At 48.1% G+C, this 23,537-nt stretch overlaps 9 protein-coding genes across 10 annotated transcripts; 5 read left to right on the top strand and 4 right to left on the bottom strand.

The window, feature by feature from the left end:
- Positions 1-32: 32 nt before the first annotated feature.
- On the bottom strand, positions 33-6,587 carry RPB1 (DNA-directed RNA polymerase II subunit RPB1; the record flags this gene model as incomplete). Its single annotated transcript, XM_043154627.1, has 15 exons — positions 6,164-6,587; positions 5,919-6,117; positions 5,793-5,863; positions 5,047-5,292; positions 4,673-4,996; positions 4,374-4,620; positions 4,140-4,317; positions 4,010-4,089; positions 3,932-3,953; positions 3,834-3,881; positions 3,724-3,784; positions 964-3,670; positions 177-905; positions 106-118; positions 33-39 (listed from the first exon to the last, which is right to left on the bottom strand). The coding sequence occupies exons 1-15, from the start codon at positions 6,248-6,250 to the stop codon at positions 33-35; spliced, it is 5,019 nt and encodes a 1,672-aa protein (XP_043007082.1). The 5' UTR covers positions 6,251-6,587.
- A 172-nt stretch (positions 6,588-6,759) lies between these two features.
- Positions 6,760-7,338, top strand: E1B28_009713 (uncharacterized protein; the record flags this gene model as incomplete). Its single annotated transcript, XM_043154626.1, has 3 exons — positions 6,760-6,814; positions 6,879-7,045; positions 7,102-7,338. The coding sequence occupies 3 exons, from the start codon at positions 6,760-6,762 to the stop codon at positions 7,336-7,338; spliced, it is 459 nt and encodes a 152-aa protein (XP_043007081.1).
- A 385-nt stretch (positions 7,339-7,723) lies between these two features.
- On the top strand, positions 7,724-9,270 carry E1B28_009712 (uncharacterized protein; the record flags this gene model as incomplete). The annotated part of the gene is made up of 2 exons (XM_043154625.1): positions 7,724-8,297; positions 8,351-9,270. The coding sequence occupies 2 exons, from the start codon at positions 7,724-7,726 to the stop codon at positions 9,268-9,270; spliced, it is 1,494 nt and encodes a 497-aa protein (XP_043007080.1).
- Positions 9,271-9,813: 543 nt separating this feature from the next.
- E1B28_009711 (uncharacterized protein) lies at positions 9,814-10,191 on the top strand (the record flags this gene model as incomplete). Its single annotated transcript, XM_043154624.1, has 1 exon — positions 9,814-10,191. One exon carries the CDS (start codon positions 9,814-9,816, stop codon positions 10,189-10,191), a length of 378 nt encoding a protein of 125 aa, XP_043007079.1.
- A 1,817-nt stretch (positions 10,192-12,008) lies between these two features.
- On the top strand, positions 12,009-12,492 carry E1B28_009710 (uncharacterized protein; the record flags this gene model as incomplete). The annotated part of the gene is made up of 2 exons (XM_043154623.1): positions 12,009-12,220; positions 12,276-12,492. 2 exons carry the CDS (start codon positions 12,009-12,011, stop codon positions 12,490-12,492), a joined length of 429 nt encoding a protein of 142 aa, XP_043007078.1.
- Positions 12,493-13,212: 720 nt separating this feature from the next.
- E1B28_009709 (uncharacterized protein) lies at positions 13,213-14,751 on the bottom strand (the record flags this gene model as incomplete). Its single annotated transcript, XM_043154622.1, has 3 exons — positions 13,213-14,237; positions 14,295-14,389; positions 14,444-14,751. The coding sequence occupies 3 exons, from the start codon at positions 14,749-14,751 to the stop codon at positions 13,213-13,215; spliced, it is 1,428 nt and encodes a 475-aa protein (XP_043007077.1).
- A 232-nt stretch (positions 14,752-14,983) lies between these two features.
- Positions 14,984-15,476, bottom strand: E1B28_009708 (uncharacterized protein; the record flags this gene model as incomplete). Its single annotated transcript, XM_043154621.1, has 3 exons — positions 14,984-15,101; positions 15,160-15,287; positions 15,348-15,476. 3 exons carry the CDS (start codon positions 15,474-15,476, stop codon positions 14,984-14,986), a joined length of 375 nt encoding a protein of 124 aa, XP_043007076.1.
- Positions 15,477-15,644: 168 nt separating this feature from the next.
- E1B28_009707 (uncharacterized protein) lies at positions 15,645-17,855 on the bottom strand (the record flags this gene model as incomplete). The annotated part of the gene is made up of 11 exons (XM_043154620.1): positions 15,645-15,799; positions 15,856-15,993; positions 16,047-16,169; positions 16,232-16,459; positions 16,515-16,836; positions 16,901-16,987; positions 17,042-17,212; positions 17,266-17,344; positions 17,398-17,495; positions 17,559-17,677; positions 17,732-17,855. The coding sequence occupies 11 exons, from the start codon at positions 17,853-17,855 to the stop codon at positions 15,645-15,647; spliced, it is 1,644 nt and encodes a 547-aa protein (XP_043007075.1).
- A 2,378-nt stretch (positions 17,856-20,233) lies between these two features.
- E1B28_009706 (uncharacterized protein) lies at positions 20,234-22,594 on the top strand (the record flags this gene model as incomplete). Of its 2 annotated transcripts, XM_043154619.1 has the most annotated exons (11): positions 20,234-20,414; positions 20,469-20,726; positions 20,780-20,844; positions 20,899-21,118; positions 21,172-21,261; positions 21,319-21,394; positions 21,450-21,514; positions 21,573-21,666; positions 21,716-21,830; positions 21,901-22,097; positions 22,167-22,594. In XM_043154619.1, the coding sequence occupies exons 2-11, from the start codon at positions 20,688-20,690 to the stop codon at positions 22,592-22,594; spliced, it is 1,389 nt and encodes a 462-aa protein (XP_043007074.1). In that variant the 5' UTR covers positions 20,234-20,414; positions 20,469-20,687. The 2 variants fall into 2 exon arrangements, with proteins under 2 accessions (XP_043007074.1, XP_043007073.1); XM_043154618.1 differs by having other exon boundaries at positions 20,265-20,414; positions 20,469-20,844.
- Between the last annotated feature and the right edge of the window lie 943 nt (positions 22,595-23,537).

Genomic DNA, 23,537 nt, shown 5'->3' with positions numbered 1-23,537 from the left:
TATATGAAACACGATTATAGTGTTTGAGCCACTTACATGCTGAATGATGTAAAGTAGAAGGGAAACAATGTTAGTAACACAGTCAAGACAAGAAGATAGTAATACTTGCTTGGAGAGTCTACATGGGAAAGAACGGATCAGCTCGGATAACAGCTCGGATAACTACGAATACTTACACCGCGGGGACGCCGGACTGAACGAGGGACTAGTGGGAGAGTAGCGAGGAGAAGTTGGGCTGAAGGAAGGCGATTGCGGACTGTACCGTGGGGAAGTCGGAGAGAATGATGGTGACGTTGGTGAATACCGGGGACTTGTAGGAGAATATGCAGGCGAGGTTGGATTGAAGGCAGGGGATGTAGGTGAGTAGGTAGGGGACGTTGCTCCTCTGCCAGGTTCGTAAAAAGGTGATGTTGCATGAGGAGAGGTACCGAATGGTGAGGTAGCACCACCGAACGGTGACTGCGGTACAAAGCCAGGAGAGGTGGGAGAGTATGCATTCGGCGAGCTTGGACTGTACCCAGGGCCTGCGGGCGACATGGCGCCATGAAGAGGACTCTGTCCATAAGGCATCCATTGGAAGTTACTTGATTCGTCTCCACCATTCACTGCGAGAGGAGAGAAAGCAGCCTGATCGGCTTTGAATGCCTGATCTTGCCACATCGGCGAATTGGAATCGTACGGTGTCATCGCTACTTGACCTGGCGTCATACCGCCATCGACTTGGGCAGCAAGCATGGACTGGACAGGTAGACGGTGATCCACAATGGCATCTTTCAGCATGTCTATGTCAAGCGCAACCTCGAAAGCACCAGTCCCCATCGGCGCCATTTGACCAAACATCACATTTTCTGCAATACCGTGACAATCGTCCTTCTCTCCAACAGCCGCTGCCTCCATTAGAATTTCTGCGGAAGATAATCAGTCAATCAATCGGGAAGAGTAAAAAGAGAACAAGGTGCGTACCGACTGTCTCTTCGAACGAACACCTCATGAGCGCACCAGTATCAGCACGGTTGATACCGTGTCGAGTGATAGCCATCAGACTTCCACGGTGGGTCATGAGATCACAGAGGAGAGCAAGATGCCTGTAGTTCACGTATGAACCGTCAAACTCGATGACATTACGCAACTCTTTCATGATCGCAGCCCGTGCCCCTTCAATTCCAAGAACATTGAATATCTCCACACAGCTGTTCGAGTAAGTGCGCGTAAAATCGACACCGTCGAGGCACATAACTGTCTTCAAGTTGACACCATCTGTTTCCAGCACCCATTCCTTCTCTTTCTCCGTCACTAGACTGCCATCGTCTTTCAACTCGACCTTGTCGTGTTTCATGAGGAAGACACGCTTGACGCCTCGGACACCTCGTAAGCTGACAGAGTTGAGCATGGTGTTCTCGAGCTGCCGTAAAAATATGTCTTCCTCCACTGATTCCATACCATCGTCGTCCTTATCCGCGCCACCGAGTACCCTGCAGCGAATTACCAACTTCTCAGAGTTATCTTCACTCCATATGACGAAAAGATCGGTTTTGAAGCTTTCGGCTATGCGGCTGGCGACGTAGTTCATGGTCAGCTTACGGTCTATCATTTTGGCACGGTCGAGTTCGAGACGAAGCAGCCATGGCGATTGCAAGTGCAACTTGGACTCGACCTCTTCATCGGGAATGGCGAAGAATGACTCGACGAAGAGCTGGTCTTCTTCAATGATGGTGGAGCTGGGATCTGGATCATACCAGATTTCTACCGCTGCAGTGACCGTCCGAAGAGATGTATAGGCAAGTTCTTGCTGAACATTCTTCGCCAACACTGGATCGGATGACACATGAGGTTCGAGATAGACAGTCAAGGACGGTGTTTTGATGTTGGTGGCCACGTTGATGATTTCCTTCAAACGAGGTACACCGAGTGTCACGTTCTTACTCGAGACACCGGCATAGTGGAAGGTGTTGAGGGTCATTTGCGTTGCTGGTTCTCCAATAGACTGTGCAGCCAGTGTTCCGCACATTTCTCCTGGGTTAGCCACGGATTGATTGAACTTCGATTCGACCTCTCCCAGAACCCATTCGAAAGCCTCTCGATTAAGGTGGAATCTCTCCAGAACTCGCCGACAAGCGAAGCTAGCACGAAGATGCATTTTGAAGCGAAGGGTAGCATTTTCCTGCGCTTCGCGACTCAACGGGTCATTTCCACGGACGACTATGAGCCGGTCGCAAAGATCTTTCACTGCGTCGATGATATACGCGGGTTCGAGATCGCTGGGTTTTCGCCTGTCGATATGGAAGATCTGGATAGCATTTTGGACGATACGCTGCAAATTGACGGGAAGGTATTGGTTGACCGACGGATCTTGCCTTGAGAAAATGAAGTTCCGGAGTAGGCGACGGTCTTCACAGAGCACAGCATACTCTTCGTCGAGTTTGGATTGAAGCTCCAATGAACTGTCGTCGAGGCCGATCTGTAACACTCCAGGAAGGAACCCACCACTAGGATCTGTGACGTCGACACGATAGTTGTGCTCGAATTCCCTGTCGTTGAGTCCAAACGTATCCGTACTCTGCTTCTCGATGAACGCTCCATCCATGCCATCTTCACCGTAGACAAACTGAATTAGATCCCCGAGGGAGTTCCGGACCGTCCCATCATAGCATACCATCACATCTTCCAACGCTTTCACCAATCGACGCTGGATATAACCTGTCTCCGCGGTCTTAACAGCAGTATCGATGAGACCTTCTCTTCCAGCCATTGCATGGAAGAAGAACTCCTGCGGCGTCAGCCCACGAAGGTAAGAATTCTCGACGAAGCCTCTCGCTTCTGGACTGAAGTCGTCCTTGGTAAAGTGAGGCAGACTCCGATGGCGGAACCCGAATGGTATACGTTTTCCCTCCACACTTTGTTGTCCCACACAAACCGACATCTGCGAGATGTTAATGAAGGAACCCTTGGATCCTGCCACCACCATCTGCTTGACGTTATTGTCCTCCTTCAAATTCTTTTGCGCATACCGACCCGAAGTATCACGAGCAAGGTTAAGCTGTCGCTCCACCAAACTCTCGAATGATTCACGAATGGTCATACCAGGTGCAGCTTTGAGACGGTCGTGATAAGCATCCTCTATGATCTTCGCGACGTTTGCTTTGCTCTCCGCGATGGTTTGGGTGATGTAAGACATGGTTTCCATATCCGCAATCGTGTCGCCAATACCGATGCTAAAACCGTTGTGGAACAACCAGAAGTTTACGACCATCTGCAACCCGGTGAAGAGCTGCCTCGTAGCCTCGGGCCCCTTTTCTCTGAAAACGACGTGCACCAGTCCACCCTGTGAGGCACCGACGGTATCCTTCTTCACTATGCCAAAGATGATTTCGCCGTTGTCAATCATCATACCGTCGTCGAAGACAGGATTGGATGATTTGGGATCTGGTGCACGGTGAATGTTGATACCCCGCGGAATGACGAGGCTGAGAATTTGTTTCCCGGTCCACAATGGTTTCGGTTTGAGAATGGCAGGAACTGGAACTACACCGTCCCATTCCGGAACCCAGAGGAGAATGTTCTGCACATGATTCCAATCCAAGAATGTATCCCGTAGTGTGAACTTTCGAATCCCACAAAGTGTATCCTGTACGATTCCCATGACAGGCTTGTTGGCCTGGGGTGATATTATCTAAAAGTCGCGATGTTTACCATATTTCTCTGGGTAATTCGGTCAACTATTACCTGTCGAGGAACCCATGCTATTTGACTGAGCTCAGCTCGAGTCTCTTCACTTTGTGGTACACTGCGGCACATCAATCCCTTGTATGGCTGCTAGTGACCGATGGACTTACTGCATGTTCATTTCGTCGCCATCGAAGTCAGCATTGTACGGGGGCGTACTAAATCCGCTGTGAGGCAAATGCATGTAGGGTGGTGATACAATACTCACACAGAAAGATTTAATCGGAAAGCTGGCAAGAGGATAGATAAGTGACCGTTGGCTGTGGACAAGAAGGAAAGAACGTACTGGAATATGGCATTAAACGAACCCGATGACTCATCATACTCATCTTGTGCAAACTAGGTTGTCGATTGAATAGCACGAAACTGAAAAAGAGATGAGAATAATGCAGCCGATGCTTTTGCTGTCTACTCACTCTCCATCCTTTAGATGGCGCTCAACGATCCATCCATACTGAAGAAAGGCATCCGCTCGCTTGTTGTACCTGAGATCTATCCGTTCTCCTGTATCACGCACTACGTAGCGTGCGCCAGGGTAGGTGGTTGGCCCATTCCTAACTAGCTCCTGTAAATAAACAATGTTGTACGGGGTGACTGTGAACCAGAATCAAGTGAGCTTCATTCCATGACGGCATTGTGAAGTTGATTACCTCGTTCTGGAAACGTTAAATTCATTGCAATACTTCTCGGCACTCCGACTTCGTCCAACTCGAGATTAGGATCACCAGTAATCACAGTGCGAGCAGAGAAATCAACACGCTTTCCCATCAAGTTTCCTCGCAAGCGCCCCTCTTTTCCCTTTAGCCGAGCACGGATAGCCTTGACGGGCCTACCGGATTTCTGCAATGCCTGAGGAATTCCCGCTATGTCGTTGTCCATATACGTCGCGACATGAAACTATATCCAGCATGAGCATTATTTTCCGCAGAGGGACAATCAAGAAATGTACTTGTAATAGCTGTTCAAACTCGGAAATGACGTGAGCAGGAGCCCCTTCCTGCTCGCATCTCCGCACGTTTGCAGAGGCTTTAATTATGTCTCCAAGCTTATATGTCAAGTCGTCTTCACTCCGCATTGCGCCGCCGTCGACTGCGATACTCGGCCGTACTGGGGGAGGGGGGACAGGCATCACGGTGAGGATCATCCATTCCGGGCGGGCGTAATCTTCTGACAAGCCGATTAAATGAAGGTCTGAATCCGACATCTTCTTGAAGGTCGTGTAGACTTCTGAAGGTGTCATCAGCCTCTTATCTGGTTGCATGGATTTGACTTCCTGCGACTTTCGTGAGTGAATGTATAGAATGGTTTCATATGGACACAAACCTCGTCGTCATCCTTTGGCTTCTTGTACTGTAAGAAGAGCTTCAGGCCCTCCTTCCTTACAAGAGGTTGGGTATGACCGCAACCACCATGGCCTTTCTTTGTCTCTTCTGCATCAGGTTCGGCTCCTTCTTCCTTGGGATCATCGGGGTCGCAAACCATTTTTGTTTTACAGTGTGCCCAGACAACAGCCATGCGTTTTTTGGGGTCGCGGATGTGACGAATCTTGTCAGCAAAGTTGGGGTCCGACTTATTTTGTTGAGAATTCGATCAAAGAGCAGATGATGAAATCAGAACAGTCAGCAATTGTAACCTACACTGGAAGGATAACAAAGACACCCGAACATGCCAATCACAATATCGTCCGAAAAAAGAAGTACGAGGGGCTCAAAACATAGGATACAAGTGCTGGCCCTATACCTACTACACAAATTGCGTCACAACTGTGAGTAGGAAGCCTATTCCATCGCATGCCATACGACATGCATGAATTTTTTCGCACTCCTCGTTCAGCCCCCCATTTCACCACGCACCTCGTGGCCAACCATACCCGGACAATTGCAATGGGGGACGCGGCGATCAAGCGACCGAAAACGCGCGCCTCCCTCACCCAGGTACAGCTGCAGGCCTCGATTGTCAAGGCACACACGTGGAGCGGGTTTGGGGTTCTCCATGGTATGTGGAGAGAGCCCCCAGAAAATTGGGTGGTGGGGGTGCAAAACGAGTAGAGGAAAGAGTTGACGACTCACGATGTCGGCTTTCAACTTTCCACAGTTAACACATATACATTCCAGAATCTTCTTCACTTTGACAATGAACCCTTTCAATATCTGTCGTTAGGAGACGTCAGCCAACTCAAAAAGTTGATTACACACCAGGGTGAAACACAGGTCTCGCCAGCTCAATATGACCAAAGTGACCGGGGCATTCCGCCATACCTTCACCGCACGTCTGGCACTTGAAATTTCGGTCTATTGTTCCCATCCGAGGATCCATAAGTCCACCCATTTTTGGTTTGTGTGTAGTCTCATCCATGACTTCTGGGTGTTCGATTTTGGCAACGGAGTATGCTTTCTGTGAAAAGGTCAGGCAAGTTGACAATGAAAAGCAAAACACGCACGATCTCTTCTGGTGAGAGAATACCAAACTGCACCTCCTTTACCTTGCGCACTGGAGCAGAAGAAAAGGCAAATTGATGGCCCAACATGATGTAAATGGAGTGGAAGAAAGGGTAGCAGGCGATTAATGAGAGGCCAAAAGGGTCTAAAACGTCGTGAGTTGTTTCTTCTCGTGTTCGAGAATTTGTCGTCGACTTTTTGAGGGATATTGAGCAGTTTTCGAGGGTGTGCCGACGATGGGACGAGGAGAAGCTGAAACGGAGGAGGAGAGAGGAGGGGTCAATAGTCCGAGATATACAAGACTGGAAGTTGTCAAAATGACAATAAAAGTGCCTTGATACCAACTAAGACGGCGTCGAATAGAGTAGAAGAGGTTGAGCCGACGACGACGACGACGACGATGGGGTTCAAACAAGAACCAGTGCAGCTTCAGTTTACGGCTCCGTCCAAACAAGTCACATCTAAATCACGTTGTGACGATTATATAAGCCATCCGCCGTGACATTACCGCCTGAGCACTGACAATTTCTCTCCTGCGCAGCGTCATCTCCATCTCCTCCGATATCGCGCCTCTTGTTTCCTTGATTTTTTAAGCAGAATGTCTGCTCTTAGTAGCTGGCTCTGGGGAACCTCTCAGCTTGATGAAGCCATAGGTTCGTGGAGTCATCATGATCAGTGCATGATTCAGGAAGTTAACTAACATTTGTGTTCCCGCAGACAAGGCCACATCCGAATTTTTACCTGCCGGAACTGAAGATATCGCTCTCAACCTTGAAATATGTGATCAGATTAGGTCGAAATCGGCCCCTGCTAAGGACGCAATGCGTGCTTTGAAACGTCGTCTCAACCACAAGAACCCGAATGTGCAAGTGTTGGCGCTCAGCGTACGTATTCAGGCCGATTTCTCATTCCAGGTTGATGACTCACCTTGGGTGATAAGCTCACCGATATCTGTGTCAAGAATGGAGGAGATCACTTCGTGGCTGAAATAGCTTCTAGGGAATTCATTGACAACTTAGTTTCCATTCTCAAGGTTTCAAACCTGAACCACGAGGTCAAGAACAGCATTTTGCGACACATCCAAAACTGGGGATTGGCATTTGAAGGGAAGCCGTCCTTGAGTTACGTTGGGACAGTCTACAAAACGCTGTTGTCCGAAGGCATGTTCCACCTCTAGTTCTTTGTTCTTTGAGCTTAATTTCCTTTTCAGGCTTCAAATTTCCTCCAAAGGACCTCACTGCTACGAACTCTGTCATGATTGACACGTCCACTGCACCTGAATGGATTGACTCGGACGTCTGCTTACGTTGTCGCACGCCATTCACCTTCACTAATCGAAAACATCACTGCCGAAATTGCGGGCAAGTTTTTGACCAACAATGTTCGTCAAAGTCCATTCCTCTTCCTCACTTCGGGATTACACAAGATGTACGTGTGTGCGATGGATGTTACAATAAATTGCACAAGCGTGGTGAGAAAACGTGAGTCTTGACGCCGTCTAGTTAGCAATTCATGTTCACTTCTGTCAACAAAGCGATAAAAAACACCGGCATTCCTCTAGTATGCATAGCTCCCGGCATCGCTCCGCACAGACATTTGCGGACGCCGAACTACAGCGAGCTATCCAACTCTCTTTACAAGAAGTCGGTGCTGTAGGTGGTCATTCACGACCAGGTTATACCCCATCTCAACCTACTGGATACTCGGAGCCACCTCTTGTAGATCGAACAAGACACCCTCAGTCGTCGAAGACTGAAGAAGAGGATGACCCCGATCTGAAAGCCGCTATCGAAGCCAGTTTACGGGAAGCTAATGCTCCGAAACCCAGCGCCCCACTGGCTATAGAGACGCCCCGGAACGAGGAACCTTCCTTCTCTTATTCTGGGTCTACTTTTTCACAATCATATCCACCTGGCGTCTTGCCACCTCATCCCGTGCTGCCTAAAGTACCTAACTACGACCTCGAGCCTTTAGAGGAGGATGCCATCTTAACATTCAGCCAAACAGTCGAGCAAGTCCAAGCTCAAGGCCGTCGTGACATGTCGCGATACCCCGCGGTAAACGACCTGTATGATAAAGCAAATAGTCTGCGACCGAAGCTGGCATTGGGCCTGGATGACGCTGGCAGGAAGCAAGGTGGATCACTCAAAATTTTACTTTCATTTCTCCTCAGCTCACTTTTTTTATAGAGGTCCTGTCTGAAATGCATGATAAATTGTCTCAGGCTGTTAAACTGTACGACCAGCTACTTTCAGCTCAAGTCGCACAACCCCGTTGGAGGTCTCCCCAAGCTTCAGCTGCACCCTACCAGCAGCCAACTTACACCGGACATACTGCTCAACCCAATGGCCAGCAATCACAATGGGCTCCAAATGGTTATCAAGAGCACGCACCTCCGCGCGACATGAGCACACCTACGCCCCACTCTCAGCCATGGTATAACAAGGCACAGCAGAGTCAATACCCGCAACACACGACTCAATATGTCTCCCAACCGCAATATGCTCAGTATCCCATCGATTCGCAATCGCCTCCCTTGACATCTCAGTCATACACGCCTACACCAGTCCCACATTCTTCGCAGTCTCCACAACCATCAACATCGCATTCTCCTTCACTCTCGAGACAGAACACATTCTCATACTCTTCCCACCACGCCCCTTCACTGTCATCGTCACCCAGTCTCTCCCGTAGCCATACAATCTCCCACCCACCTACCCAAGGAGCTCAGCCTCACCAGGCCTCTCCACCCCAAATACAGCAACCTCCGGTCCAACAGTACATCAACCAACAACCAGCTCAGTCACAGTCACAACATGTTTATTCACAGCCCTCACCTCCTCAGACCCAATCGCAATATCAATCAACTCCACCACAATCACAATCATATCAGCCGCCTGTACAACCTCAATACCAGCCTCAACCTCAGAAACAACCTCAATATCTTCCTTCGTCGCCAGCACCGCCTATCGTGGCTTCACTCGCGCAATTCCCTGTTGCGCCGACCTCCGCACCGCAGACCTTCTCCATGTATGGTCCGACGGCCGGTCTTCCCAGTAGTATAGCGCAGACTGAAGAAAGGAAAGAAGCTTTATTAATTGATTTGTAGTTGGGGGTTTTTAGATATCTACCTTTCAAACCGATACTTGATTGTCGCCGTTCTTACTTATGGATCGTTGATGGTCATGGGTGCTGTATGTATGTATGACTATGCTATTACTTACTCCATAGATTTATCTGCTGCAAGCTATAATCAAAATCTACCCATAGTGTGACAAGGCTAGTAGAAAGAGGCGGGCCATTCCGCAGTACGTCATCGCCTCACTCTTTTACAACGACCACGACTTGAAGTTTGAACATCCAATTGGACCACTACACTTTCCTGCAGAATGAAGAAGTCAATCATGCGACCCAGGGCAGTTTGAATAAGTACGACCAAATTTTGTTGTGAAGACCGAAAACGCTCAGAGCTATCTCACTAGTCGACGTAGCAGAGGCCAATTAGCACGCCTACTCTATCAATACTCTATAGCCATCTACGGTTCAGCATTTGAACCGAGTCAACGCGCTCCCAGTTGGAGTCTGCCCAGGATACCGTGGCTTCCTCGTTTTCACAACTCAATCGAGCCTCATTACGCGGGTTGCAGAAAGGATGTGGGTGATTGATATGATGGTTGTTATTAGGTGCGTTTCTGATAACCCGTCCCAACTCCAATCACACCGTACTCAGACTCCCGATTCGCGCTTTATAACCCAAAACCGTCTGTCCCAGGGATTTACGAGACCTCCCAACTCTGTTGTTAATCTCCTCCGTTTTTCCATAACGGCTCGAGCTGAATCCCGGCTGAAGTTCTCAGATGTAAGGCGGGCATCCGCATTACTTGGTCTATCCTCGGCTCCAGCCGTTCGTGGTCTAACAGGACGTCTCGTCGCGGTCACTGTGACAGTAGAAGCGGTCTTTATCGATGGTGTAATCGTTGCAGAACCAAACTCGGACAGCTGTGAATTAGGTTACGATTTCAGTGTGTGAAGGTGGTCATTCTCCATGGTTTCCAAGGACCTCGTTTACTTACCTTCGAATCCAGAGACAATCGTCTTGATGTAATACAGCGGCCGCAAGCTCCATGCCCTGTTAAGGTATCCTTCTCGCCTCGGTTATTGTTGCAGACAGCACATCTTGCGGAGGACTGTTGCTGGCCCATGGTATAGATCGTTCAAAACAAACTGTCCCACTGTTCTCGCCGCTTTATACATAAACCTGGACCGGACATGGTAAAATGCCGCTATATTTCCGGGGTTAATCTAGGTTCTAGGTCGTGATAGAAGATTCAATGATGGACGGGAAACACGGTCCTCGAAGCCTCCCTCCGAGGCGCTGTATCCCTCTGGCGTAGTTATTAGCAGTCCAGTATAGCTTCTCGCCTTCGACTACCTCATTCAGGCCAACACTATATTCCTGCTGCTGCACTGTGGCTGGGATCTCAAAGAGATATTCCCTTCCCGGTCGTCTGGATGCATTCCAAATTTAACTTGCCGTGATTGACCTGGGGATGACTACCCAAGGTTGATTAGATGAGCCTATGCTGCTCCCAAGGTAGCTGACTTGATGAGCAAGTTTCAGCACCTCGTTACCCGTGAATATTTTTGTCTCAATTTATTGCATGAATAATCTGATCTACACCTCATCTAGGGGTGGTCTAGTAGTTCCGGCGGTTCCCATGTGGGACCATGCTGCGTAATCTATCTATCTATCTATCATCCCTCCCGCCCTCGATGTATCGCATTGAAAACCGATCAAAAACAAAACCGATGTCCTAACTACAGATATCTTATGTACCCATACTTTGCACGCTGGATGGAAGTTGGAATTGGCCGAAGTATACTATGTATTTTCTCAAGCTACTTTGAAGGCCTCCTGGAAACTAGAAATACGGTTCGGCATTCCGACTGATGACAGAAATCTTGAAATGCTTAGTTCGTACTTACATCGGTTTCAATGGGTGCTTCATATCAAATATATAATTAAATATGTTCATATTCCTTGAAGATGGGAGAGAAGACACCCGTGAGTCTGACTGAAAGGTTTGAGGGGAAATTTCAGTGAATGAGAGCGCGAACGACATCGTATGCATGGCCATTCAAGCAGTCAGTTAGCCTCAGAGGTTTATTATCTGATTTGCTGCTTTCAATGTCAACGGCCGGGCCGTTCGGACAGCGGGACAGGGGATAGCACAGCCACATTAATTCACTTTCGCGTTTTCCAACGCCATGGAACTCCAAGATTTATCTCAAGCTTTCGATTTTCCAAAGTTGCAGCCATTGATAATCAAACTCGACGAATACCTGACCAACCCAGAAGCCGGGTTCCCCAAGTCGACGGAAAGGCTTAATGACCTACCCCGCGAAAAGGAATTGAAGCCTGGCAGTGATGATCGATGAAGAGGCGAAGATGGGAATTCGCAAAATGCGAGTCCCAAGTTCCGAGGCGACTCAGTACGTGAATGCGATGTCCCTTCCTAAACCTTCAAGCTTCAAGTACAAGTTCAAATCGGGGCTTCACGTCTGCCACACCCGATACCCACCTTTTCAATTCTAGTCCTCTTTATTGAAGCAAGTACATACCTACTGAGAGCTCTCTTTATTTCTATTTCTTCAGAAGGAAGGCAGACTGAGGTAGGATTGAATCGCAATAAATTACAGGACCCTATTCTGATAAATTCTTCATTCAGTTTCAATCATACCACTCCCACTCGCCCTCAGAACGACCCTGTGTAACCACGTACTGAAAACATTTTGTGGAGCGGGTCTAGGTCAACTCCAGACTCTACTAATCTCCTTCGTTTTTCCATGACGGCTCGAGCTGAATCCCGACTAAAGTTCCCTGATCCACGTCGGGCATTGCTTGGTCTATCTTCAGCTCCAGCTGTTCGTGGTCTGGCAGGACCCCGTCTCGTCGTATTCACCGTCACAGTGGAGGCAGTATTAATGGAGGGCGATATCGTTGTGGTATCAAACTCGGAGAACTGTGGTTGGTTGCATTTTCGGATCGTACGGGAGAGGTAAGCCAATCTTATATATATCAAATGACATTCTTCACATTACCTTCGAGTCTAGCGACAATCGTCTCGTTGTACAACGACTACAAACTGCTTCCGCTGTCAAACCATCCCCGTTCGTATTTGCATTCCCGTTGCAGACCGAACATTTTGTGGAGGACTGTCGCTGGCCCATGATAAGTCGTTTATCTGAAACGGGCACTCTCCCTGCCAGTGCCTCGCCGCTTTATACACACTTGACCCACTTGACTGCAACATTACGGTTTTGCGGGTAAATTCCTCCGTTATCGAACGAGTATAAATATAACTAGAGTTGTGATGGAGATCGCCCTTGCGTGCTCAACGGGTTGGGAAAGCCGATCCCAAGGCTCAAGTGCTCAAGGCGCTGAATCCTCTGGCGCCCTCCTACTACTGCAAATGACTTTGCACCTCAGATTTCGTTCAGCGTCCTTTGGTATGTACGATCTTCAAGGGATCACGTATCTTTACCGAAGTAAACGACTGTCGGATGGCTTCCCACCTAATAGATTTCGATTCCGAATACATGCCAGATGTAACTTCCCGTGATTGATATATATGCTGGAACTGAAAAGTTGCTTGTACGAGTGCGAGAAGTTTTATTGCTTCCTTGCTTGATGAACGATGAACGATTGAACTGTCACAGACTCCTTTCGACCAATGAGCCTTTCGGCCGTTTCCCCAGAGCATAGGCAAGAAACAGCTACCGGTGCTTTATCACCCGGATGGGATCCGACTATTCGCATATGTGATGTCCTGCCATGTTGAGCTTACCGAGTCTTCCCTCGTCACCCAGTCGTATTTCGCTTGAATGAATGATCGATGTCATGTCAAGTTCCCGTTTATTGTTGCATTGAACAAAACTAATCCATGTAGTAGACTCCGTGGTTCTGCCGTCCATTGAAGTTGTATAAGGACGGTTTCCACAGGGTGAACGTTTCGAGGGGCAATAGGAAAAGGGTATATAAATTCCAACGTCAAGTCCGTCTCGCACTCTTCAAGCTAGCAGCCACCGCATCATAAGGGTTTACCAACTTCTCTTCTACCAGACTTTCATCTCGAAGATGTATACGTTGAGGCGCCGGTAATAAACAGGGAGGAGGATCTGCAGAAGGAAGCATATAATCCTCCAAAACCAAACCCGTCACCCCACTACCTAGGGTATTTTCACTCTCTCCACTCTTGCTTCTGGACAATTTTTCTAATTGACGTTCGTCATATAATGGGTCCCCCATTTTTATTGAAGGTAGGCAGACACGAGTCCGCGAACTTCTCGAGGAACGCGACGATAGAGAGGGAGGACGAGGGAGATGAACGCTTGAACCATCTGGAAGTTCTATGGGCCTAGAGGATCCCGAGCGGTAGGAAGAGACGAGAGAGCGAACCGAGCGCGTCCTTGAAGACCGATGAGCAGATCGACCACTGTATAGAGGCGGAGGCGTATAACGACCTGCATGTTGAGCTTCCTTTTTGAACCAGGGAGATAAATCTGTGGGAGGCATGAAAAGCGGAATGGGGAAGGCTTGTATGGTTGGTATGGGTCCAAAACCAAAGCCCTGTACGCCGTTCATGTTCTTCCCAAGTGGCAGTCCACTTTCAATGTCACCCGGACGATTGTATGCAGATTGAGACTTGTCAGAGTGGACTTTCAAAGCTTCGTGCATCTTCTCCATATCTGCCCTCCGCTCTGCTCTTGTAATCTTACTCTGTCGTAACAAAAAACAGACCGCCGCAAGCAAAATGGCCCCAGCGATTGAGAGAGGTACGGCAAGAGCTGCAGGAGGTGTGTTGTTGCGAGTAGCACCGAGATGGGAGGCATCCAAACCAGGAGCCGTATTTGCAACAGGGTTCGTAGCATTGGGAAGAGATGATATTGGACCCGGCGAAACGGGAGGCTCTTGTTCTGGAGCTTTAGAATCGACCGTCATGGGTATCTGTGCTCTCTCATCAGTCGGCGGTGTTGCTGGCTTCTTCATTTGAGGTACAGGGGCAGAACCAGAAGCTATGTGACAGAGGCATGAGTGCACTATAGATATTACAAACTGCGGGGAGGACATACGTGACAGAGAAAAGGAAGGAGATCGGTTCATGTTACCGAAATTATCCGTCATTTGAAGATAATAGGGCTGAATCGTCGTAACATTCGGTACAGTACTGTAGAGGATAGCATTGAGCGGCAAAAACAAAGGAATAAGGCGTTCTACGCACAGCGAGACGAAAAATGCGCCATCATCCTGTTGGACGGTAGGAAACATCGCAGTACCACATGCTTCAGATCCTGAACTACTGTCTGCACCCTGCGAGCTAACGCTCGATTGCGTTGAACCTTGACACACTTTGAACGATGGGGAGACGACCGCCTTGTCAGAGGCCCATTTCCCAATGACGGTGTCCCCAGGACCCAAGTAATCACCCGCTGAAGGACTGATCCAGTGAACCAGGTTTTCTTCTGCAGAGGCGACTCCAATAATAAAGGCGAGGAGGCAAAGATATAATCGTTCAGCACCGGGCTGCATAGTAGGATAGTGTGTTATGGTGAGGGTCCAGCCACGAATATACGAATACCAAATGCCGTCAAGGCGAGATGGAGGTAAGAGGAAAGACGTGAGTGCTGAAGCAAACCACCTTTAGAACACGAACACGATCGGACAAAATAATGACAAAGTAACAGTTGCTACTACGCCCTTTGAAGAGCCGGCTGGTCCACTGAAAGTCATTTTCCGACCGTTTTTGAAGTGCTCGAGCTCCTCAGCTGTCAACATGAAATGGTGTGGATGCCGTTGAATCAACCTCCATCTTCATCTCGGCGAGACTTTCTCTCGAAGGCGCTGTAATCGCACGATTAGTAAAGTCTTCGAGCTGTTCTCTGCGTAGTAATAGTCAGGTGTCAGCTAAGGAAGGTGAAATCCGACGTATCAACGTACCTTTTACGATCTCTCAAGGTCACCAACATATCTATCACATCGTCCTGGTCCTCAATCAACAGCTCGCCTCCAGGGAGGCCAGTGGCCAAACTCTTTGCTAGTGCAAGTGATCTTCTGAAATCGTCCGTCTAATGAGCATCCATGGATCAGAAGAAAAGACAAGCCTGGTTGAGGATGAAAAAACGTACAACTTGACGTATAGCTTCTCGTCCCTGCGGTGTAGAAGTTCCCTCTGCGCTTTGCGTGAGTTCTAGGATAGTGGCCAATTTAGAAAGTAGACTCTGGAAAAGAGTCGTTGGCAATGGGTTTGTAGACATTTGGCGTACTGTAAGTAGGCCCTGACTCGGAGAGACGCCCAAAAAAGCACGAATGATGGAAATCCCGGCAAATACTCATCATTTATCTTCTCACTCAACAGATTAATAATAATAATCTCAATTTATGAGAGACATGCTATTGTCATGAAGTACAGAGTCTTGTTCGCATCACAGAAAACGTTTTTTATGTAGGAAAGTTATAGGATTCTCGTTGATAAAGCCAATCTGTTCTTCCCGGAAGTTGTCAGGAATGAGCGTCGTATTTTGACCATTCAACTGCAAAAGAACCTCATTCTGAGGGGTGTACTGTGCCCATGAAGGTCCTGAATAAGGGAAAAATGAACACGATTGAAAGACGTATGAACGAATTACAACTGACGTGGTAGGCCTTTTCCATCATTCGGGTCCAGGCTAGTCACGAATGAAACCCAATAATCAATCATAGTGCGACTCAATGGTACGTCAGCAGGGTTTGTTACGCCCCCGAAGACGAAGAGGACTTCAGAACCATGTGAAACTAGTAAAAATGAGAGTTCAGTAAGGTAGAGTGGGTGGACTGTGTTGCCTCACCTCCGAGCGACGGGTTACCTGCAGGTTGTGGTTGGGTGAATAAATACCCATAAGTTTTTACTCCAGCCTGTGCGGCAGTTTGCTGCCACAGACGCCGTTGCGACTGGAAGCTCACGTCTCCGTCTGTAGAGCGAGCGTGCGGTTGTAGTCCAAGGAAGACGGGAATCAAAAGAACGAGTACTGACTGATAGCAGCGAATCGCTTATAACCTTGAGGCAGACCAAATGTCTCATTGCCGGTGTTAAAAGGCGACCCCAATGCCGGAACATCAGGGTAGAGCTCGAGCATCCGGTCGATTGCACTGTCGAGGGTTTGCGCGCTGACATCGGATGGGGTAAGATTCGCAAGGAAGAATTCTCGCAGAGTATCGTCGTTGTAAATCATATCTGGGTCTCTGGGTGTGAAAGCAGTACCTAGAGAACAAGATTCCCGAATAAGAACATCTTGTCACAACAGCGAACCTCGTACCCTCGTCTAGATTGGTCCCGGTGATAAACGGAATTCGTGCAAATCGTCCCGCCTTGAAAAGTCGTGAGGGCCGATCGGGTATGAATCCACCAGGTCCGTCGAGAGTGGGATCAAACCCAAACAGCTCGGGGGCTTTGGAGATCGCTGTGATCACACCGTTCAAGATGGACGACGTATTCGCAGTCCTCAAGCAATCGAAAGTGTGACTCGTATTTGCGAGGGAAGCACATTCCGGTACCCCACCTACAAAGTTTGCCCAGTCGACCTCACGAGCTTCCGCAGTATGTTCAACAGGTGTTGCGGCAGAACCTGATTCAAAGATCTGTTGAAGTGTTGAGAAACATCAATAAAAAAGCGGAGCACCGCCATATCGTGTGGCGACTTACAGCTGCTCTTGCCACGTTTGAGAAGTCAGGATTCAAGAGTTGAACTGCTGTCATGATTGCCCCTGCACTTTCTCCGAATACCGTCACCTAGCAAAAAGCTGTATATCATTTTTCACCACCTTGTAAGGTGGAGCCACTTACCTTAGACCTATCTCCTCCGAAATATTCAATGTTCGCTTGTACCCATTCTAGTGCAGTGAGTTGATCTTTTAGCGCGAGATTGAGAGCGTACTCGCGACTTGCTTCTGCACCCTGGGGAAAACCTAAGGGACCGAGCCGGTAGTTGAAGCTTACGAATATGAGAGGAGTTTGCTGTCCACATATTGAGTATGCACCTGAAACAGCATTTCTGAGGGACAACCTACCCGAGCGACACTTTGCGCAACAATTGCACTAGCGTTGTAAATATTTGCTGCGCCGTCTTGGAATCCACCACCGTACGTCCTTGGGGGAGATATAAGCGAAATACGCTGAGAAACCAATAAAGGTGCTACTACCAGAAAAATACGGGAAGTTTCGCGTTTTCTGAAATGCCTGAAGGGCGGAATACATTGATCGTTAAGCAATCCTCTGACATTTCCGTGGGAGAGGACCCCTTTCAAACCGAAGTTGACAGTTGAAAGCTTGATATACATATAGGCCAGTTCAGGTAACTTACCGGCTGCAAACAAAACCGGCTGAAGTTACTGGCATTGAAGGTCGCGCCGCTGAGTCGAGTCTTCAACACGGGTGGCTTCAGACGAAGTTGTCCTAACGGAGGCTCCGCGTACGGTATACCTGAAATTCTTATATTAGCTGATGATACGTCAGATGAAAACGGTTGATACACACCGCCAAAGAAATCTTGTTTCAGCAAAGAGACATCCCTTCCTACCAAGGTCGTTCCACCTAGACTGACAGTAGGAGCAGTAGCGGTTACCCCAGAAGCAAGAGCTAGTAAAAGAGAGAGATGCATTATCAGTCAACGGGGGTGAAAAAGGACGTTGGTGAGATTTCACCTTTGGCTTTATATCGTCTCCATTACCATAGTAGCACCTGATAAAGTCCATGAGAGGCAGCATCCATATCAATCACGATCACAGATGGAGTTTCCGTGCAGCATCGTTTGTGCACTGGACGTCATCTGAAACTTCATCGAAGCCGCAGGAGAGGCGCTGAACGCCATGACCCGGCAATTTAGGCCGGTGACTGACAAGTGCGTTGGTGCGAACGGTCCCTCGATAATCAAGAAACGAAGCGCATGTGATGGCTTCCATTCGTGTGTACAAGGAACGAGTTATACGTTCGTCGTGTATCGAACGTCGGTAATACAAAAGGGAAGTGTCCTGAGGCAAATCATCTCAGGATCCTCTGTCACCCGCAGCCAGCCCTCCACAAACGTTCCACCGGTTTGCTACTTGCTCCTCAGATCCTTCGCTTCCCCGCCGAGCGGCCGCCAACAGCCAAGTGGCTGACAGCGTGAAGTACGATGGCAATCAATAGCCGACATGCATACCCACAGTGTGCCCATGATAATATCTAGAAGCGGTATACGTTTCGCAAACCGATGCCTCGTTGAGAAGAAAGCACACTGTTCTGTGAGAGATTACGATAATAGGTCTCGAAGAGCATATCTGTGCCTTTCAAAGCGATCACAACCTTGTATGGCCGGAAAAGATCAACAAGTTCGAGGTACAGTCGTTCTCAAAAACCTTGCGCCGCGTCTTTCGCGCGTGCGAAAAATTAAAAAATTCAAAAAAATTCAAAAAATGCCTGTAAATTATTTTAATTCGCTCTACGTCTCAATTCACATCTTTTACTGCTGGAACTGCATCAGAATATCAAGTGCTACAACATACGTCCAGAAACAAGTCCGGAAATAAGTCAAAGAAATGAACAACGCTACTGAATCCGACCATGTCAGCGACGACGGTGTGCGGGCCCAACGACACTTCAGCTTGGTGAAAAGGTACTGAGATTCATATGATCAGTATAGACTGACATTCCTATATCATCCTGAGGATTTTATAGAGGATGGCGGCAAGGAAAAGCTATTTTTACGGGGCACTCTTCCGCTGAGGTACAACGTGGTAACCACAGCCCCTCGGAAACATCAATTCTGGGTTGGGATTCTGGAAAATAGGATTTAGGTCGATGGCAACAAGGGGTTCCAGAGTGATTGAGAAGATGTGTTTATTGAAAAAGAGGGAAATGGCATGAGTGAAGACTGAAGAGGAAAAACCTGTTTGACATTGAAATTTCTTAGCCCAGCTTGCAACCAGCTTGACAACAGCATAAACAGGCTACGGGTATGATATTAAGCAGCTGGAAGGGAAGTCTACGAAGCCTTAGAATAGGGAGTGATTGAGGACCTTCGCTCTCGTCTCGTCTCTGTTGAAATCTTCTGGAATTTCCCTATGTTGTGCTCATACTGCCCTGCAATTGGACGACCATACTTCGAAGATTCACTGTCAACAAATATAATCTGTTCAGCCATGTAGTTTTGAATGATGTGATCCAACCACGCACTGTCAGTGTGAAGAGCTTCATAATGCTGCAAGGCAATTTTTCCTAAGTACTTCTGATGGAGTCCAAGCTCAACAAGCTTTCGTTGGATTGTTGGTATCGATATTGACTGGCCGCCGTGCATGATTGCCAGGTAGTCCAGATTTCGTGAAGCGAAAACTGAGGGTGTCTTGCACACCAGCTGATTCAACTCGACGGATACAGCGGTTTCGAGAAATCTTGGATGTCCTTGAGGTAGTGTGAGTGCTCTGACAGCCCTATGTTTCTCTTTACTCCATCTCCACTGCTGTACACTGTCATCTGAAACACCCAGAGCATCCAACACGACATCGAGAGCCTTCTTCTAGGAGGTAGTACGATGCATGTTTCTTCATATCTGTGTTGATGTGACGGTAGACCATGACATTTCCGGGCGTTTGCGACTGAAAAAGGAATGCATATAGAGTGGAATAGAGCTACACTGAATTTACAGAGTTTTTTGAATTTCTGTGAATTTCTTTGAATTTTTTAATTTTTCGCACGCGCAAAAGACGCGGCGCAAGGTTTTTGAGAACGACTGTAATAGAGACGGGAAAAAGGATGGTTGATTATCAGTGTGATCAGTAACTTGACGCACGCCAACGGCTGTCCATGACTCGTCTTCCTTGACCTGGCAACGTGCTGTTTCTGGTATATTGAAACTGTTTCGTTTGAAAAAGAAGTGACGAGAACGATTTCGATGAATCCTTGGGCGTGTAGCATCGAGTTCCAAGATACGCTAAATTGATAGTCACATGGTAGAGAAGAACGGCTTTGGATTGCGATTGTGCGTAAGAGTGAGTGCAAAAGCGCGAGACTGACAGCAGTGAGAACCGCGCGCCGCTGCCGTCAGTGGACTCGCACGCGTCGACGTCGCGAGGTTCCCTTGCAAGCTCTACTCTTTGCTCGAGAGCTCTCATGCCTTCAACGCACACGGTGACTATCGCTTCGAAAAACCCACAATACTCAGCAACTAGGAACGGGGTCCAAGGTGGGCACTTCTCCGTTCTTCGGGGAAGCCCATGTTTACAACATCACTCTCCAGAACCTGTCAATATTCTCAAGGAAGAGACAGACAAAGTCTACGTTAGCTACATAAATCTGCAAAAAAGATTCGACGAATGGATTCCAAGGTCAGAACTCCATTCAATTGCCCCCCAACCTGGTCCTTCGAACGTTGGAAAAACCGTGCCGCAAAAACGAAAACGAAGGACTGCAAAGTCGAAAAGCTCCGGGTCGCGCGGCCATTCAGCGAACAGTGGCGATGAAGGAACAGAATCAGACGGTGGACATGGTGTCGATGGTCAGACTCAGGTCATCATGACTGAGGAGGATTATGACATTCAACACCATAAGGCGCAAATCGGTGCGGTCAGAAATTTTGATAAGGTCCATTTCGGGGAATGGTTGATTAGGACATGGTGAGTAGTCAAAAAAAAAGTCACTTCGAAAGGAAGACTACCATTATCTTCCAGGTATTTCTCACCGTACCCTCTAACTGAGAACGAAGATCCAGAGCCGGTTTCCACGTCCAGTTCGAGTGTTGCTCGTATACCTGGCGTATCGAGAGCACGCGCCGAAGACCTTTTCGCAGGTGGTTTACACAAAAGCCATGGTCAACATAGATCCGTTCTATGGGTATGCGACATGTGTTTCAAGTACATGACGGATGGCTTATCCTGGGAGTCACACAAGGTACAAAAGGTCCTCTCCAAACGTTCGAAGATGTTGACCCGCGATTCCAACAGAAAGTCTGTACGTTTACCCGCCCCCCAGGCCGAAAGGTCTACCAACGCGGAGCACACATAATCTGGGAAGTAGACGGAGCGAAGGCGAAGGTATGCCACAGCCAAGCACAATGATTCGCGAAATGTATATACTCAACTCCAATACAGCTTTACTGTCAGAACCTTTCGTTGTTCGGAAAACTGTTCATTGACATAAAGACGCTTTACTTTGACCTCGACAACTGTAAGTTTCTGCGTAGAAGGCCTGTTATATCCTGACTTAACATTCACTTTACTAGTCATGTTCTATATCCTCACAGACGCTGCACGACAAAAAGACCATATGATGGGTTACTTTTGCAAGGTGAGTAGCAAGCAACTTGCGTAACAGCGTCATGCGCCGACTCAAACCCCCAACGTAGGAGAAGCAGTCTTTTGATGATTATAACCTCGCATGTATCACAACACTACCCCCTTACCAGAGGCAAGGCTACGGGATGCTAATGATCGAATTTAGTGCGTCATCTGCATTCGACCTTTCCAGCAAATCTAACTTTACCATCAGGCTATGAACTCTCTCGTCGTGCGGGTAGAATTGGTACACCAGAACGACCACTTTCTGACTTGGGTTTGAGAAGTTATGTGGCGTATTGGATAGCGACCTTGGTTCGCTTCTTCCGGTACGGTCCTTTGTCCATTTCCTCGTACCTGGTTTCCTTCGTTAGATCTTAGTGTTTCGTTTTCGATTAGAAAACTACTTTCAGTTCTCCCTGCTGGCACCACTCGTATTTTCTCCAACGGTATTCCCCCGGACTTAGGTGGACGAAGCCGCGAAGGGTCAGAAGACGGTGTTTTATCACCCTCAACCCAAAGGCGAAGGAGAAACATCAAAGGTTGGGAGGGTGAAATAGATGATGACGATGGGGCGGATCTGATTGACATCGACGGTAAACTTCTGCCCAATCTTCCTTCCTCTTCCTTACCTCTCATTTCAACCTGATCTCCCCAATATCTAGAATCCATCAACTCCCTCCGCAATTACGTGACCACCTCAAACCCAGACGGAAGCGCGTCCACACACCTACAAATACAATGCAGCCTTGCAGATATCTCCCGTGCCACTAATTTACGGATTGAAGATGCTGCTTTTGCTTTGAACGAGATGGGGATGTTGAGGAAATGGGGACATGCTCCACCCCCTCGAAAGGTGGGAGGATCGCAAAGTTCACGGTCAGGCCTGAGCCCACCCATCAAGAATGGAAATAGCAATGGAAGCACAAGGTCTGTCTCCGTTCTTGGCGGTAGTGCTGCTGCTGCTGGGGATATAGGAAATGAGGGTGATAATGGCTATGTCATAATCTTGACGAGAGAAATGGTAGAGAAAGTGGTGGAAGAACGGCACGTTAAACCGCCTTGTATGAAGATGCAGTATATCTTACTTTGAACGAGTTTTGTTATCGTATGAGTTGGGATATCCGGTTTTTCTTCTCATTTGTCTCTTGCCCTTTGAAATCAGACTTTCTGTTGCCGGTAGCAAATAGCATCTATAACTTAGATCATATATAATAGTCATAAGTTATAATAAGGTATCCGTTGGTCTTATGGCTCTGAAGGCTTCTGCATCGTCCCAAGGCCCCCAGCAAGCTGGCAAGTTTATCATGATCGACCTCTAAAGTCGAAGAGGACCAGGAGGAGGATCTCTAAATTCTTCTTGACGGAAACCTCTGGATGGTAATCCCTCTGTGCGGATTGAGAATCTGCCGCAGCGCGATGCCCGATTTCTCGTTTGTTATCTAAATGACCAAGGACGGGGAGTCGTCAGAGTGAAAACAAGCAAAAACCTGACCGTATCGAGGAACGGAGGATCAACCACCGCAACTGCTCCTCTGAGTGCTTTGTAAAATACGTCAGGCTCGTCCAAACTGTTCATATATCTTCGGATCAAGGTCAGAAAATGTGAATCGAGTGCTAGCAGGTACGCTTTACCCCACGAATATTCCTGTTGGAACGCCGCAAACGCTGTTGGGCAGCAAAGAAACGGTATTCTGTGGTCTGGCTGACACAAGATTTGCGCAACATGCACAATACTTGCCCAATAGTAGATCTCCGGTTCAGGTAGAGGGTGTTGAAACCCACCCCCCGAATTGACCACGTGTCGTGACAGACGTGACGATAAGATAACCAGCTCACCTCGCGGTGTCCGACACGACTTGCTCTTCGACTCGTCCTCGACGGCCAGCTGTCACTTGTAAGCTCTGAGAATTGGTGAGGCTATTTGTTCCCATATCTACAATGTACTCACAAATTCCCTATGATTCAATTTTTGTCTAGGCTTGTCAGTCAATGTTTTTTCTTTTTATGAAGGCTGAATATGGGTTGATTAAGTT

Source organism: Marasmius oreades, chromosome 6 (assembly GCF_018924745.1).
Source record: "Marasmius oreades isolate 03SP1 chromosome 6, whole genome shotgun sequence".
Classification (NCBI taxonomy): domain Eukaryota; kingdom Fungi; phylum Basidiomycota; class Agaricomycetes; order Agaricales; family Marasmiaceae; genus Marasmius; species Marasmius oreades.
Note: the sequence above shows the minus strand (reverse complement) of the source record. Positions and strands in the feature narration are given on the sequence as shown.